Source organism: Aptenodytes patagonicus, chromosome 1 (assembly GCF_965638725.1).
Source record: "Aptenodytes patagonicus chromosome 1, bAptPat1.pri.cur, whole genome shotgun sequence".
Classification (NCBI taxonomy): domain Eukaryota; kingdom Metazoa; phylum Chordata; class Aves; order Sphenisciformes; family Spheniscidae; genus Aptenodytes; species Aptenodytes patagonicus.
Window position 1 is genome coordinate 75,707,319 of NC_134949.1, and position 16,679 is coordinate 75,723,997.

At 40.2% G+C, this 16,679-nt stretch overlaps 1 protein-coding gene across 30 annotated transcripts in view; it reads left to right on the forward strand.

Moving 5' to 3' along the window:
• C2CD5 (C2 calcium dependent domain containing 5) overlaps nt 1-6,983 on the forward strand; it is a 69,536-nt gene extending 62,553 nt beyond the window's left edge. For 14 of the 30 annotated variants that reach the window (XM_076342917.1, XM_076343020.1, XM_076343055.1 and 11 more), the window contains 5 exons: nt 321-374; nt 562-663; nt 1,502-1,692; nt 4,581-4,727; nt 5,445-6,983. In XM_076342917.1, the coding sequence (XP_076199032.1) occupies nt 321-374; nt 562-663; nt 1,502-1,692; nt 4,581-4,727; nt 5,445-5,576 (626 nt within the window). In that variant the 3' untranslated portion in view covers nt 5,577-6,983. The remainder of the gene's footprint in view (nt 1-320; nt 375-561; nt 664-1,501; nt 1,693-4,580; nt 4,728-5,444) is intronic. The other 16 variants (XM_076343102.1, XM_076343072.1, XM_076343119.1 and 13 more) reach the window with 4 other exon arrangements.
• Nucleotides 6,984-16,679: the final 9,696 nt, after the last annotated feature.

The following is a 16,679-nucleotide window of genomic DNA, read 5'->3' on the forward strand; positions in this document are numbered from 1 at the left end:
GGGGGGATGTTGGGGGAAGGAGGACAGCGTTTTGGAAGGAAAATTCATTTGTGTTTAAAACCGAGGTGTTGTTTCAGCTTGTGACTCTTATCCTCATCACCAAAGCTTTTTTTCAGTCTGTAGGTCAGATATTGATAAAGATAGATAGGAAGTTTAAATCACGATCAGCAGTTCTTCGTGAGGAAAAGAATAGCAACGAAAATTAAAATTAAACAAGGCTTAAATAAAGTTAAAGAAGCCAGAAGTTAATACCTAAAATGAGATTAAAAAAAAATAATCGAGCATAAGTCATTAATGACTGTATTTGCATGTTTTTTCAGTGATGAAGTCCCAGTCAGGCAGTTGGTTCACAGCTGGGACATCACCAGAAATCGGTACACTGGTTTGGACAAGTCCAAACCTATACTGTAACTTTTCCTTTAAACAGACCTGGAAAGGGATGTTTGTTCTCTCTCAGACACAAATAATTGCTTCCTCAAAAGGAGCATTGAGATGAGCAAGAGACATCATCCATATTTTTTTTCTTTGTTTTTTCTTTTGTTTTTCTGTCTGTGTTTTCAGCAACGTCAATTGATTACAGTTCCTTTGCAGACAGATGCAACAGCTGGATAGAGCTCATTAAACTGAAAGCTCAGACCATAAGGCGCGGATCAATTAAGACAAGTAGGCGGCTGTTTCTACCACGTTATGATAATCTGAGACATATCTCTGATTTCCCAGTGGTGAATAGTGGAGTTTCCTGCCCAGCAATAGTATTGCAGATCACATGTAGAATGAATACCTGAGTGTGAAAACTGCCGACATTGTTAATGTCTTGTTAACTAATACAGGGTTTATGAACCAGTATCATAAAAAGCAAAATACAGTATTTCTGTTCACTTAGTAAAAATTAGTTACCAATGAATGTGTACGCCTACTAATTATATAACATACACTGCATGGATGTAGGTGTATGTATGATCTTGGAAAATTTTGGGTGAGAAACAGGAAGCAATCACCAAGGTGACAGTCAAGGCAATGGTCACTAAATTAGCAAGTGGTGAGTTATTTTTCAGTAGTTCTTTGGCCGCAGGTCTGACTATCTTGCTTAAATTAGCAGAGATTAATATCTGTTTTAATGGAAAATGCTGCACTGGGGAAACACAACAACTTTCACACTTCCTGTAATTTGTTCCTCCAGCAGAATACGTATTCCAAAATGTTGGCACTTTTTTCTTTACCTTCACTTTATAACTGATTGTTGTATGTGCAGCTACTCGCCTCAATGTTTTCCTTTGCAGGAATGCCACTCTTCCAAATAAATTCCATTTCAGCTTTTTGTCTCCTTTTGCATGCATTGCATGATAATTTCCTTTCTCACATGATATGGCTGAGCATCACAGGCAGCTGAATGTTGTCACCAAGCTATTTGGAAACCATAAAGAAGAGTTTTTGTGTTTTGAGAAACAGTGATCGATCTTACTTGATAGTTACTTTCTCTTCTTTTTTTCCATCTTTTTAGCTGCTTCACTTGATAAAGCAAGTCCATTGGCTGAGGGATACTTACGCCACCGTTCTGTTCCATCATGCACCAATTCTACCGTCTCAGTTGTTAAGATGACACCTCTTTCTTTTCTACCTGGGGCAAAAATAACCAAATATCTTGGGATAATCAACATGTTTTTTATACGAGAAACCACTTCTTTGCGTGAGGTGAGCTGTATATCAGGGATTAGCACACTTTGTTAATCATAACAATCACAAGTAAATATCTGAAGAGGTTTGAGTTGAGGTATGGCACAGCAAGGGAATAGAGTTTTTTGTCACTTGAGAGAGGTGCTGAGTGGGGAGTAAGTCACATTGCACTGCTCTTGTCATAGAGCATATAGAGCTGCTTTGTGTTTAGCAGTGTTAGAAAGGGGTTACTTAACCATTGCCATTGTTGTTGAATTTGGATATAACACTAAACCAGTGAGTTCTTAAACAGAACTATTTGGAAAAAATAGGTCTTTGACCAGCAGTGGTAGTTGGGATCATTTGAACCCAAACCCGAGATTAATTTAAATGGAAAAAAAAAAAAAAGAAAAAAAGAAAAAGAAAATCCATTCTTCTCTCATTTAGCAAGCTCAATGATGAACTTTCACAGTGTATTTGGATTTTAGAATTCTTTGGTTAATACCAGGTTTCCCATATCATATATAATATTTATGCTGATTTTTAATATAACATTCTCTCCATTCTCAGTAACATAGCTCTGTGTGATGAGCATCTAAAAAGCGTGCCGTAGAGTATATAACCACACAAGCAGCTTACAGGGTGTAGCTAGTGATACTCAAACAATGATCTCCAGTCTGGATCTGGACAACAGATACTCCTCTGAGAATGCAAAAACGCAAGACGTGTTCCTTATCATTTTTCTGTCCTTTTGGGAAGTAGGTGCATCCTTCTGCTACAGTTTCCAGCCACAGAAATAGAATGGACCTCTTGCCTGGTTTGTCAATGCTGAAGAGTATGCTGTTTCTTGTTAATTACACATTGATAAAACTACGTAGCAGATGTTAATAAAAATGATCAGCCTTCATAAAAATGAGTTGCGAGCTCTCCAGAGGAACTTTGATCAGACAAACATCTTGTTTGGATCTTGCAAGTTACGGCCCCTTTTAACTTGAGAAATCTATGCAAAAAGGACAGCATTTGAAAAGGATGTATATGGTATGATGAGGGAAATGGTTACATGACATTTCTGTACTAACTGCAGCTTCTGTAGATACAGATTAAATAGCTGATAAGCAAGCTTTGGTAACTACGATAGCCAATCTCAGCGGAGGTAGGTTGCTCAAGTATTTGATTCAACCCCTCCATAAAGTTGGGATGGTTGTACAGTTTCTGTGCTACTGTCAGTCTGCAATGTCTAGCACCCAGGGCAGCTGATTTAAATCTGTTCCAGCTGCACAGGCTGAGTCACAAACCAGTTTTAATACTAGTTGCACAGTATTGCCCTGAGGCTGTAACAGGGTCAAAACAGAGTGGTCATTATATCCAACTTGAGCAATGTGTTTCAGATTCTACAGAAAAATAATTAGCAGTGTTTATGTTTGTATTGCTTTATATTTTGCTTATGGTAGTTTACAGAATATTGAGGCCCTATGAACGCTTTCATAAGCTGAAGTATATACCAGGCACTGTGCTTCAAAAATTAATGATAATTTTAAGTCAAATTTATCCATTGCTTTTAGGTTTTGCCATTTACAGGTGGATATTTATAATCTTTTGTTAACTGCTGTCATCAACTTTTGTATTAGGTTTATAATATTACAGATTTTTTTTTTCCCCCCATCAGTTGCTGTAACTATTAAAACACTTGGACAAAATCAAAATGTCACGAGGAATGACAAACTTGTATTGAAATTTTGATTTCTGGCTGCAGTTGACTTCATTCATGCTTTATGCTCGGATTGGTGGAATTATACTTGCCTTTCGTTTGTTAATTTTCCTCCCAAGATACGTTTCCTAATGTCTTTATGAGTCTTTTCAGGGCAGATCATACTTCTTCCAGCAGATATGAGGGCAGTCCGTATTTGTTGAAGTTTGGCTTAGTTAGCCCCCTCTTCTACCTACCTCTTTCATTTTCTCCAGTGGCACACACACGTGGGAAGTCTAGTGGTCTTGCCTTTCACTTTCATTTTGAAATTTTACAGATATTTTTAACCAATAGTGAGCTCTGTTTCATCAGTTTGTTTCCTTGTTTTTTTCTGTGGGTTTTTATTTTTTTTGGTTCGTTGCCTGGTTTTTGTGTGTTGGGTTTCCCCCCGCCAATGTAGTTGCTCATGTTCTTTCCTAAGTATTGTCTAGAAAATAAACATGCTTCATTGTTTTCCTTCTCCGTTCACAGCAATTTAAACTACTCAGCTCGGTACCAAAGAAGCAAAAATCCCCCACAAGCACCATTAAGTCAAAAAACTTCACTAAGCAGGATGGCCAGAAATTCTTTTGGGCTTCAAGGGAAAAAAAACTTGAATAGCTTGCTTGTCAAGTCTCTGCTCTGTCCCTTGCTTACTTTGTATTTTGAGGGATCATTTCTTTAGTGAATGTTGAGAACGAATGATGGTCATTAGCATACATGAAGTTGCAGTGACCAAAAGTAACGGCCACTCCTTACCAATAATTTCCAAGAAGTCTGAATCTCTCGTAATCCTCAGTAGAAATTATTCTTTATCTGCGTCCCGGTTTTCAAAAAAATGGGTAGTATCCTTTCTGATGAAAGAAAAACTCATTATTCAGCTGTCAGTGGTATATTACATGTTCCTGCAGAGGTGTAGGAATGTCTGAAAAGTATGAATATATGTAATACACTGACTACAAAGAATACCAGTTACAAATGAATAACCTACTTCTGATTCTTTTCCTCAAACGGTAAGTTCCATTGGTCTGATTTTTAACTGTGACCCATTAAACAGTGAATAGCTTTTGAGTTCTGTACAATATACCATTTAGGATTCACTGAAATATTCAGCTGATAAAAATGTAATAAAAGTATTCAGCATCTTGTAGCAGTGCCTAACATAAAATGTTCTTGGTTTGGTTTTTTTTCTCCATTTTAGGAAGGTGGTGTCAGTGGTTTTCTCCATGCTTTTATTGCTGAAGTGTTTGCAATGGTGAGAGCTCATGTTGCAGCTTTAGGGGGCAATGCCGTTGTCTCATACATAATGAAGCAGTGTGTTTTTATGGAGAATCCAAACAAAAATCAGGTAAATTATTATATGGAGTAACAATGCTATTGTGGCTGGTATGACACAAATATAAATTTTATGTATTTAGAAAACAAGAACGCTGTTAGAGCTATGTCTGCATAACACTTCTGGATCTCTCATCATAATGCCTGTTTAAAGAAGCCAAGAGCATTCTTGAACACCTCAGCACGAAATTACAAATATGCTTCATAAATACGCAAATGGGTAAAAGTACTAAGTTCACTAGAATGAATTAAATTGTAGGAAACAGTAGAATAGTAGTGCTGCACTTACTTAGCTTTTCTGATGTTGCAGTGTTAGGATTTTCATCCTTTTTATGTGGAGTTGCTGATACAAAATGCTCCATTTTGGACATAAAGGGATAAAACTTTATTAATAAAGGTGACAACTGAATATGGTTGTTTTGGTACATGAAATATGTTCAACACAGTAGTGAAAGGAAGTACAGCTACCCAGATACTTCATCATTTGTGGTGGTCTTACAAGAATCTGTCTACGTGTTTGATAGCACACAAGTGAGTAGATATAAAAGGAAATATGGCAGGGATTGCCTCACTAATAAATTCTAATAATTTGTCCTTCTCTGATCTCTGTCGACTTTTCTGTTATCTGTGTAGTTACATCTAGCAGATATCAGTAAACATAAAATAGATAATTCTTTAATGTTTGGTAACTGCGTATCGTCCTTTTTTTTTTTTTTTTTTTTTTCTTCAGGCCCAGTGTTTAATCAATGTAAGTGGCGATGCAGTCATCTTTGTACGTGAATCTGAGTTAGAAATGTTACCAGTACAACCTTCTACGGTTGTTTCTCAACCTACAAGTTCTGGAGGAGATGTCACAACGTGAAGACAGAAAAAGTGGAATAGTCTCTGCCAAATATAAAAATTGTTTAAAATGTGGGAATGTTTAGGTTTGCATCTTCAAAATCAGTATCTCCCCATAACGTTAATAGCCCAAATCCAAGACAACCACTATACTTTGTCCTTTATGTAATGGTCAGGGCAGCATATTGGCCGGTATGCTTTGATTCTTTTGTTACCATTACAGGCCCCTGTGAAAGCGAGACAGAAGATGAAGCACTGATAGGAAAGCATGGATTAAAATAGTAGGCATCACATGGAACTGTGAAAGTAAACAAAAATTCTGTTGCATTTTTCAGCTGTTTAACAGGACCATGACAAGTTATAATTCAGAACCATCTCTGAGTTTGCATATTGTATTAGCTGATTCTCCGCTCAGTTTAAAAAATAAAAGCGGGGTTGAGGTGGGTGGGAGATAACTGAGAAGCCTGTATTAGCAACCGTTGCCCAAGGAGCGAGAGATTTGTGCGCAGGCTAATAAAATGTGGGCTGAAGTTGAACTTGTCTTAAATCATAGCGTGAAGAAGAAGCAGCAGCACCAAGAAGTCAGTTTGAATTTCTGCACACTAAAAATATTTTTCAACTGTTTGAACTGCTGATTTCTTTTCCTTTTAAGTTATTACTATACAGCATATGTTTTGGGTGGGGTTTTTTGTTGTTTGTTTTTGTTTTTTTAAGAAGTGCCAGACCATGATGCTGTGTTCTAGTCATCCCTATGGTTAAAAAAAAAAGAACAAAAAGTTCCAAAGTGTGTTAGGTGCTATTATAAGATATTCACTTCAATATTGACAAAACAGATCTGTTTTTATATAAGATTCTGTGAAAGAACTGTCCTGAGGCTCATTTTCTTAAGGCATGATCTCTTGCAAGGATGACATAAACAGTCCTCCGACAGTCGAGTTATACAGAGCTATACTCCCGCCTCCTTTCCGTTTAACACATTGGAAATGCCTGGCTAAATGGAGATTGAGGTATGCTTGTGATGCTGGTTTCTGTGAGTTGGGTTGTTGGTCGTCGTCCCCCCCCCCCAGCACAGTAGCTGGGAAATGAGGGTACTGCAAAGAAAGGAAATTTGCCATTTCCAGCAAATGTCTGAAAGGCAGTGATATTTTAATGTAGAAAATGCAAACTTTGATCTGAAGATGCATTCTTACTTAATTCTGACAATACCATACATGGAACTTGAACAAACATGTAAACTTGAATGTAAATATTCTGCTTAGTGTTGAAATTAAGCATTGGCATGATTATTTGTTAAAACTAATTATTTCATTGTAAATGAGCATGAAAATCATTCTTGCACAATAAATTTCTGTATAAAATTTATTGCCTTTTTATATGTGTAATAGTTAAATGTGTATGCTGGATACATATTAAAGATGTTCCACCCCCATTCTCCTCAGAGGAACATTTTTGGTATAGAATGTTACAACCTCATTATTTAAAATTTGGGGAGTTAATTATCTTTATATTTAAAGTGTTTGAATTAGGTGCTTACCAGAACACTTTACTCATATAGTTAATTGTCTTTCTAAATTCTGTAGCTGCTGCAACCAAAGCTGCCATAAATTAAGTCGCCTGTAAATAGTTGCAGCTCTCTTGATTATTTTGCAAGGCAAATCTTGTTCCCTTTGAAGCTGGTGGCAGACTATTAATAACTTCAGAAGGTCTTGGATCTGGCACAAGAAGTAAGTTGTTTTCAGCGTAAGTATTCAGCATGGAAATATTCTCTGAAGTAGCACATTAAAGTAGCTGTTCCTGATTGTTTTGTTTTGGGTTTTTTTGGTAGCTTCTATGGAAAGTATTAATGCCATCTTTTCATTTCTCGCTGTTTAAAAGGTCACAGTTTCTTCTAGTGTGTTTCATTAGATGTAGAGGAAGAGCTTTCTCTTAAAATCTAGAAATTTTAATTATTCTCTAATTGTTATTCCAGAAATGTCAAACGTTTTTTAACTGTTACTAATTGGGATTTAGCTTTTCTTAATTGGTCCAGCTGGATAAATTTAACCTGTAGGAAGCTGTACGCTTAAATTGCTTTGACTGTTATTTTTTCCAGTGTAAAAAAAGGGATAAGTGTGTGCAAATCCATTGTCATTTGGAACATCATACCTCATCTATTTCTCAGAGGTAAAAAAGGATCCTATAAACATAAGAAAAACTTCAGGGAATTATTAGAGTATGTAAGGAAAGGAAAACCAAAACAAGTTAAAAATTCAGTCGTTAGTGCACAAAACACCTTCGAGGAGCTGTCTGCCTGTAACTTAAGTTGATCTATGTTCCTTGCTGGGTTCAGAATGGCTGAAAATCATACAAAGGTACCTTGTCAGTTAATGACTTTTACCCCTTTGTCTGTTACTATGTCATGACTAGTTTTGGTTGTGGGAGAATCATTGAAGGTTCTGCTGAAATGGGCGCAGTTAATGCAAGATACCCTACTCTTTCCTGGAATGGGACTTGGAAATGTGGGGGGACAAACAGTATCATTTGAGATTATTTGTGGCTCAAGCGTATGTTGCTTTGTCAGGAATTTATCTCTATGCTGAGAATAGCTGGCTGGGGGTAGGAGCTAATGCAACTTGCTCATAGCGGTTTTGGCTGGGATAGAGTTAATTTTCTTCAGAGCAGTATGGTGCTGTGTTTTAGATTTGTGACCAAAACAATGTTAACACAGGGACATGATTGCTGAACAGGTCTTGCACAGTGTCAAGGTTTTGTTTATCACACTGCCCCCTCCCCAGTGAGTATGTTGAGGGTGGGCAAGAGGCTGGGAGGGAACGCAGCCGGGACAGCTGACCCAGACTGACCACAGGCATATCCCATACCATACAACGCCATGCTCAGCAGTAATCCTAGGGAGTTGTTTGCCAGGGCTTGTGGTTGCTCGGGGACTGGCATTGGTCAACTGGTGGTGAGCAATTGTTCTTTGCATCACTTGTTTTTCTTTGTTCTGTCTTTTTTTCTCTTCTTAAACTGTCTAGCTCAACCCATGAGTTTTCTCACTTTCACCCTTCTGATTCTCTTCCCCATCCCACTGGGAGGGAAGGCGTGAGCGAGCAGCTGCGTGGTGTCTGGCTGCCTACCGGGGTTAACCCACAGCATTGCTGCTTTCTCTTGACTTGAGGAATCCAAATGACAGGGGGTAGAGTGAAAGCAGCCCTGCTCCTATCTGCAGCCCTCAGAAGAACCACTAAGCTTGGGTTTAAAACCTTCACATCAATATTGTGAAGGAATCAGGTGGTGTCACCCTTCCTTGGAAAGGAATGGTAGCGTCTGCTGTAAAAGACTGCTTCTCCAGGCACTACTTCACTTGCAGCAGTGGAGCTAGGTCTGTGTCAGGCCTTCAGGTGACGGGGCAGTGATCAGGGCCTGAACAACCGTCACCTCCTCCAAAGAACAGCAGCAGACTAAGAGCGAGCATCTGCAGGTGATGGTGCTGCTTGCTGATTCTTTCCCTATAACCATCACTATTTTGAGATGCACAGTGCTTGCTAAATCGACCAACTCAAGCTTGAAGGTAGGCAGGAATTTAACTTGGAGGGAGACGTTGGCTTCATGTTGGAGTCCCAGTTCTAGGAATGTATCTTCTGGAATAACCCCACTTTTTTTTTTTTCCTTTCTTTTTTCAACTGGGAGCTTGCTTTCAGAGCTGGTTGAAAAGTCCTGGGTGTTTTTTCCTTGTTAACCTAGTTTGTGAAGGTGCTAAGTGAGAGCAAATGTCCTCTGGTGTGAAGATAATTATGGCTCTTTCTCCACTCCCCACCCCCCCCAAGTGGAATCAAATGTTTTTTCTTGGTGTTTTGTTGAAATTAGAATTTCCTTGGAAATGAAACCTGAGGGGCTGGTTCACTTTTGTCAGACTGAAAGACAGCCCTGCACCTATCTTGCTAGCAACTTGCTGAGGAGCAGATATGTGAAAGTAGAAGCAAGACAGATGCAGGGAATTACGAACAGTTGCGATGAGTGAGATGTCAGTGAAGTTTTCGGAGAGCTCTCAGTTCCCTTTTGGTGTTCAGATAAGGATAGATGGAAGCTTTGACTGATCTGAGTAACAAGAGTTTTCTTGGCAAGCATGTTATGAACAACTGTTCTGCCACAGCATCTGCGGATCTTCTGTTGAGCCTTGGGCTGTGTGGCAAGAAAAGTTTTCTTGCCATCCAGTATTTGTAGTTTTGGTAGATAGGAGAAAGCTCCGTTTTGACTACTCTGCAAAGCAGAAATGAAGCAAAAAAGGATGAAGTGACTTGCCCTGTCTGCAGAAGAGTGCCAGGCCCTGGGAGCACTAACAGGTCTTACAGTCCCTGCCTGGCCTCATCCCACCCAGCCCAGGGTCCCATTTCAGCCCCCGGGGTCGCCAGTCCCTGCCCCAGCGATGCCGCAGCACGGGCCAGTCTCCAGCTCCCCACAGCCCTGCCCTGCCTGGCCGTGGGCACTGCTGAGCTGGTGCCCCCCTGCGCCCTGCCCTGCTGCCCCGGGGACCCCCCCATCGCTCCTGGGGGCCTGGGCAGCAGCGTGATGCAGAGGAAAGAACTGGGTTTCAAGATGCAGGCTGACACAGTAGCTTAAATACTGAAACATCATTCATTTTTAAACTTGCATAGCTTACATTAGTCGTGACAAGTCTGACACACTGAAAGTTTCAGGTGGCAGGAGAGGACCCCGTCTTTCTGGGGTTCTTTCTTCCACGCGCAGGCTAGCTTTCTGCCCAGGCTTTCGAGAAGTCAGCTGTATAAACCCTGCCTGGTATGAGAGCAAGCTGGGCTGCTGCTCCTCATTGGTACAAATGACCCCATCAGGTAATACTTTTCATTGATATACCTCGAGCGTTTCATGAAATCGGTTGGTATAATTTCTCCACTTTATGGTTGAAGTAACTGAGACGGAGAGGTGTGAAGCAACGCGCCAAGGTCATGCTGGGGGCTGGTGGGAGAAGCAGGTCTCACTCCAGGCATCAAAAGGCTGTGCTTGCGAGTATGGTGCGACAAACGAGAATGGGCTGAAGACAGATTTGTGTGGTGTGCTGGGTCTCTTGTCGTTATAGCTACGTGATGAATGTATTGCCTGAAAAATGGACCTTAGTCTGCACCAATATAGCTGGAGTTAATGATCTTAGATAAGAATTTACTGTGTATATCAGTCAATGGACAAATTGCTCAGTAGAAGTTGGAGTTTGAAATTGTTGATTTCATTTTTGCAAACAGGAGTCATTTCAATTGACTTGCAAGTTTTTAGCATAAACATGCACATTCACATTAAATGATGCATATTTGTTTTTGTTGCAAAAGCATTTCCATTAATGTGTATAGAAATAGCTCCTTAAATTGTAGGAAGGAGAGGAGCTAGGATGATTCCAATTTTGGTTTTATTTTCTTAAAATCAGATGTCTATAACACTTCAATCAAGGAGAATCTTTGCCTGGAAACCTTGTGAGATTTTGGAAACATCAGAGTAATTACAACCTTGTGAGCGGAATATTCATCCCTGAAGAGCTCTTAAATTTTGAGGGAGTGCAACTGAACCTGGGTACACTTTGAAGAGATGCCGTTATCTCCTGGCATGCACTCTAAAAGCCAGAGGAGTAAGTGAAAGCACTTGCAGACAGCAACCCTTCCTCTTCCTGCCTCTCTTCTCTGCCCAGGCTATCTGTGCCCTCTCCGTAGCCGTGTGGCACCTTCCCTTCCTGGGATCCTGTCCTGGGCTGCGCTTCCCTCTTCCTTCTCTCCCTGCCCCATCTCTGGAGGGTTTGGTTAACCACGGGTCAGCAACAGCGCAGGCACTCCTCTGCATGGAGGTGAGGATGCCGCCGTGTTTAAGTTTGGAAATTGCAGATTCTGTTCACACTTCTTGCAGGACAGTAGAGCTATCTGCATTGCAGAGCTGTAATTCAATTTTCAAGCTTTTACTGAAATTGATGATCTGTTTATACTTTGGTCTCAGTCCAAGGGTTGGTGCTGTTTGCATGAGTGGAAATGGCTGAGAGAAGGTGAAATGGAAAAGTCGCTTGTTATTAAATTGTCATAATCTCCCACCTCTGTCTTCCCCAGTGCTCCAATCCTGCCCTTGTGCTCCGTACCACATGCTTTGTTACTGATTTACTCTGTCAATTGAAGTTCTGCGTGCAGGGTGATCAGAGTACACTGGTCTGGAGGGATCTCTTGTTCATGCCAGAGACCTGCGAACAGGCTTTTAAATTGTCACTTTAATTTTACATATATCCACTGTTAAACTTACCCAGAGGCCATGTGAAGAGAACGAAACTTAGCAATAATGCACTCACACCATCGTTTCTGTTGACAACGTCAGAGCACTATTTGTTGGAGGTGAAATGCTCTTGTATTTCTAATACCATTGCTGGTTTTGACTGTCTCCACAACCAGCAGCAGAGCACATCTGCGGGCCAGCTAATGGCCCAGGGAGAGTTTGGTGTCTCCAGATTATTTCCCTATTGCCACTGCAGAAGAAGAGAGGCTGAGGTAAAGAAGGGAAAGGCAAGAGATGGGGTAGATAAAAGAAGGTAATGTAGGCAGGACAGACAAGGAAAGAGCACAAAGTGAAGTTGAGTGTCTATCAACAAAAAATGACAGGAAAGAAAAGAGCTGATTGGAGAGACAGATGAATAATGATTCCCCAACCAAAATAAACAAGAAATACTGAAAATAACATGATAATGTGTTGTATCAGCAATTGCTACAGGAATGTCTTGCTCATGTGAAACTTTTCATCATTAGGGCTTGGATCACTTTGCAAAGATGTAGATCGTTGTCTGGATTTACGGTGAGGGGAACAAGACTGACTCACAGGACTCAACCTCTTGAATCCTGCTTCGAGAGTAACTATGTTTTACCACAGTAAAAGACACGGCTGATGGTCTGAGGTGTCCCCAGCTGCACTTCTATGCCTGGGATTCACGGCCTCGCTGAGTTAAATGTCACAGAGCAGTGTCTAGTTCTTTGCCTTTTTGTCTTGGAGGAGGTCACCATCAAATGTAACGGCACTTTTACTCCTCTTACTTGAAGGAGAATAGCCGTATTTTTTCATCCAGCTGGACAGCTGTGTCTGAAGAAAGCCCCTCTCCGATATAAATCTAGGCATTGTTTCTAGGCCTTGTTTCTGGAAGTCAATGAACAAATCTTTTGGTGTGTGCACGTATGTATACATATGCATATATTCTGTGTGTGTACACATACAAATGTTTCTACCTTAAAGGCAGAAGATTGTTTATGCGTCTTTTTACACCTCTGTGTACACTGCTTTTTGGCTTTACCTGCAATGACGGTTCCAGCCTCTGCCTACAAGGTGTAGTATGATCATAAAATCATAGAGCGGTTTGGGTTGGAAGGGACCTTTAAAGGTCATCTAGTCCAACCCCCTGCAATGAGCAGGGACACCATTATTAGGCAACCGTTCTTCAGGTATGTAAGGTCCAGGTAGGAAAGCTCCTGCTTTCCTCTTACACCTGCAGACCGCAAGAAGTATTCTGACAGGATGTGACCGTGATGATGTTTCCAGCAAGAAATCTCTATTAGCGGCATGATACAACTAGAGTTAGGTAGGAAGCATACCTATGGAAAATAATCCAGAGATTACAGACAGAACACGAGTCAACAATGTTATGCTGTTGACGAGAAGGAAGATACCACATGGGAAGGTGCAAGGAGAAGACATCTGAAATACTGCTGCTGCTTTGCTCACAACTCAGCAGGAGTGCTGTGCCTGGTTTTGGTTGCTGCTCTTCAGGAAAGATGTGGGCCCAGCAGAGAGGAAAGCTCAGAAGTTGAGAAAACATGAGCTGCAAGGAAAGGTTGACTCAATTGGAGTGAGTGAAATAGAGAACTGGCTAACCATCTTCAAGGGCTGTTTCCTACATCAGCAGCAGATAGCAGAAGCAGCAATGGGCTTGAAGCGGGACAGGAAATGTTGAGGCTACACGCACAGGCACGGGTTTGCAGTCACAAGGAGCAGGAAGCACTGACACGTTGCCTGGGGAGGTTAGCGTTATCCTCCACCAAACGCCGTAGAGAGCTTGTTAGATGAGCATCTTTCAGGACTTGCACGTGTGCCTCTGAGCAGGGGATGAATTGGATGGCCTCCTGAGATCCTTCTTACTCCTAGGACTTCACGCTCTGTAGATTTACATGGATTCAGAGAAGAAGATCCTTCTTCCCAAGTACTCGGATCTGGCCTGAGCTGCTCCTCCTAACCTGTGTTCTGGTAACTTTCTGGCAGGAAGTAATAAACTTAATTATATATGGGGAGAAACAGACATTGCTTTTTACAGTTGCCTTGCTTACAAATAAACTGACGTTATTTTAATAACGTAATTAGAGTGGTATGAAACCCAGTGTAGTGTTGTTCCTTTCCTAGGAAGAAAGGTTTATTATGATTTGTCTGAACTCACTGTAGAGTTTAGAATTAAAAAAACCCAACTAGGCGCCTCTGAAATAAAAGGGTTTTGTACTACAGCAATTATATCGGTGTCCAAATCACTTATGTTAAATTGGAATGTGGAAATAGCCTGGACGGAAGTTTGCTCAGATCTCGGCAATAACGATGTTTCAAATACACGTGCATAAATTTAACCTGATATTCTGCAGTAAAACAATTACATTGTCTCATTTAATTTAATGAACCATGAAGTCGTTACTTCTTGCAATTAAAAAGGTGTATGGGACAAGCAGCTGATCTCTCAAGCACCCTGGCCGCACAAGAGAGAAATTTCTTTGACGGGAAACGATGTGAGACTTTTCAAAGCAGTTGCCCAAGCTATTAGGAAGTCTGACGTTAGAGGCTTTGAGTGATTAATGACTTTGTGGGTTAACCATAGATTTGTTTGATATCAAACAGCCAGTCTGTGAAAAATACTAACAGCATGTTATTAATTTCTCTGCAGCTCATTCTATTAAAAACTTGCACGGCCAACTATTCTCAAAAACCTGCTGTGAAGTGAGTCTAGTGCAGAACGTGTATTTCTTTTTAAGTGGTAACAATCCATTGCTATTGTGATCGGTTTGCTTCCTTTGAAGCCCTCAGGTGAGTTTTTTTTGATAGCACTTAACAGCAGAGTTCAAGCCCAGTCAATGAAACATCAGTATAAAAGCTATAGCACAGTGTAGACCTTTTAAGGAAATATGGGAGACCTTCATATGGTGGTGGAACACAAGAACATTAAGGTTTGGGCAAAATGGATATCGCAATTGGGCAAATACAAAAGAAGTGGCTTTGCTGCGGGTGTCTCAGCAGTGAAGAGTGGGGTACGTGGGTTTGCCAGCTTGTTTTGTTTAGAAGTTTGTTCAAAATGAACGGTGTCACATTTTTCTGTAGGAGCTTCAAGGAAATCAGAGTAAATATTTCACGAGAAATAATGTAACAGGAAAGTTAAAAGATGGTATTTGAAAAGGAGAACAGTTTGAGTGTTGCTCTTCCTTTGCGGAGTAATTGTCCATGGAACGTAACCACACAGGAGCAATTTTTCTACTGTCTTGTGATGCTACTTGAGGAGGAAAAAAAAAGTACTCTCCAATGACAACCAAAGATATTTTTGGCTGGCAAGGCACAGATTTAATTCATTTGATTTGCTTGAATAGTATAATTATGATATTAATTTTCATCATGTTGCCTAAATACAAATGCAAGTGCCAGAAACAGAAGACTGAATTGGCAGCCAATGAAATACAGTTAACGCACAGGAAATATCTCAGACTAAAGTAATTTACAGATTATGAGAATGAGTGGGAGTGAAGCAGCAAGAGAAAAGGAAAATATAATCTATGAAGATGACAGGAAATCAAATTAAATACAAATTTCATTTCTTTTGCATTTTACCAGCTATGCTTACTTTTCCCCCAAGAAAATCTCATATTATATTAGCCCTGAATCCCTTGATGACAGGGAATTCAAATATTTCTGACCATTCTTTGGCATAACGTACAAAAAAGTCCTCAGTTGCTAAAAAATCCTGCTGTTGTAGGTAAGTGGGGGCTGACGACACCTGAAGGCTCAGAATGGTCTTAAGACCGATGAATTAGTGAAAAGAATGCAGAGTCATGCAGAGGATGGACAGAAGTGTCTGTGACTGGAATAAAGAGGGGAAATACCCGAGCGCTGATACAGCTTCTAAGAGTAGTGAGATCTTAGCCATAAATTTTCAAACATCCAAAGACACAAAAGATTGGAGAATTAGTGTTTGTGGGATTGAGGAAACTTCTGAAAATGTCATTCTTAGTCTTAGATGGATGAGGCAGTGAAATATTCATAAAATCTATTTTCTTCCTTAGCTTTCCAGGTTATCAATGGCTATCAAATCTATATGTGTTTTTTCTGGATGCATATAATCGTAACAGGTACAAACATAACTGAGTATATGCAAACATATTGTTGCTGTGGGAATTCTTACCTAAAGATGAAAATACATCCATCTGACTTCATGGCTTTTTAACTGTTAAAAAAATCTAGCTAACATTTGAAGATTACGCAGCAATCCTGTCGAGAGGCACAACTGAATGGCTTGCAGAGCAACTGGGACAAAACGTGCTGCTCATGAAAACCAGGCTACAAAATTTAAGGAAGGCATTGCAAATTAAATGCTGGTCTGCTACAGAGATAACACAGAAGCCAATAAAATAGTACGTCACAGACATCATGGTAGTTACTTTATCTTTGAAATGTTTAAACTTATGCTTGGGTTAATTCCTATCATACTAGAAAATTGAGATAAGTGACTAGGTTGGTATACCATTTTACAGTGCTTGAGTGCTCCTAAAGGAGCAAGAGGAATGTTCCTAAATGGATAGAACTGGCTGAACCTTGTTACTGGACAGGCTGTAAACATACAAAAAGCTGAACTTCTCACTGTATTCTTCAAAGTTAGCAGTCAGGAGAAAGACTCTCTGAAGATTTTCTAACAGCCACATTGAAAATTAATTTAAACTCTACAAGCTCCTCAACTATTTTTTTTTTCCATGCTGTAAGATACATTTCAGTTCCTTATGAAATTAGGTAATACGCTTGGTAGAATTTGGTCTTCCAGATCCTTGTTTCATTAGAGGGATTGATGGGTACTCGGTTCAGAAATGTCTTGCTGAGTTTTTCTGGG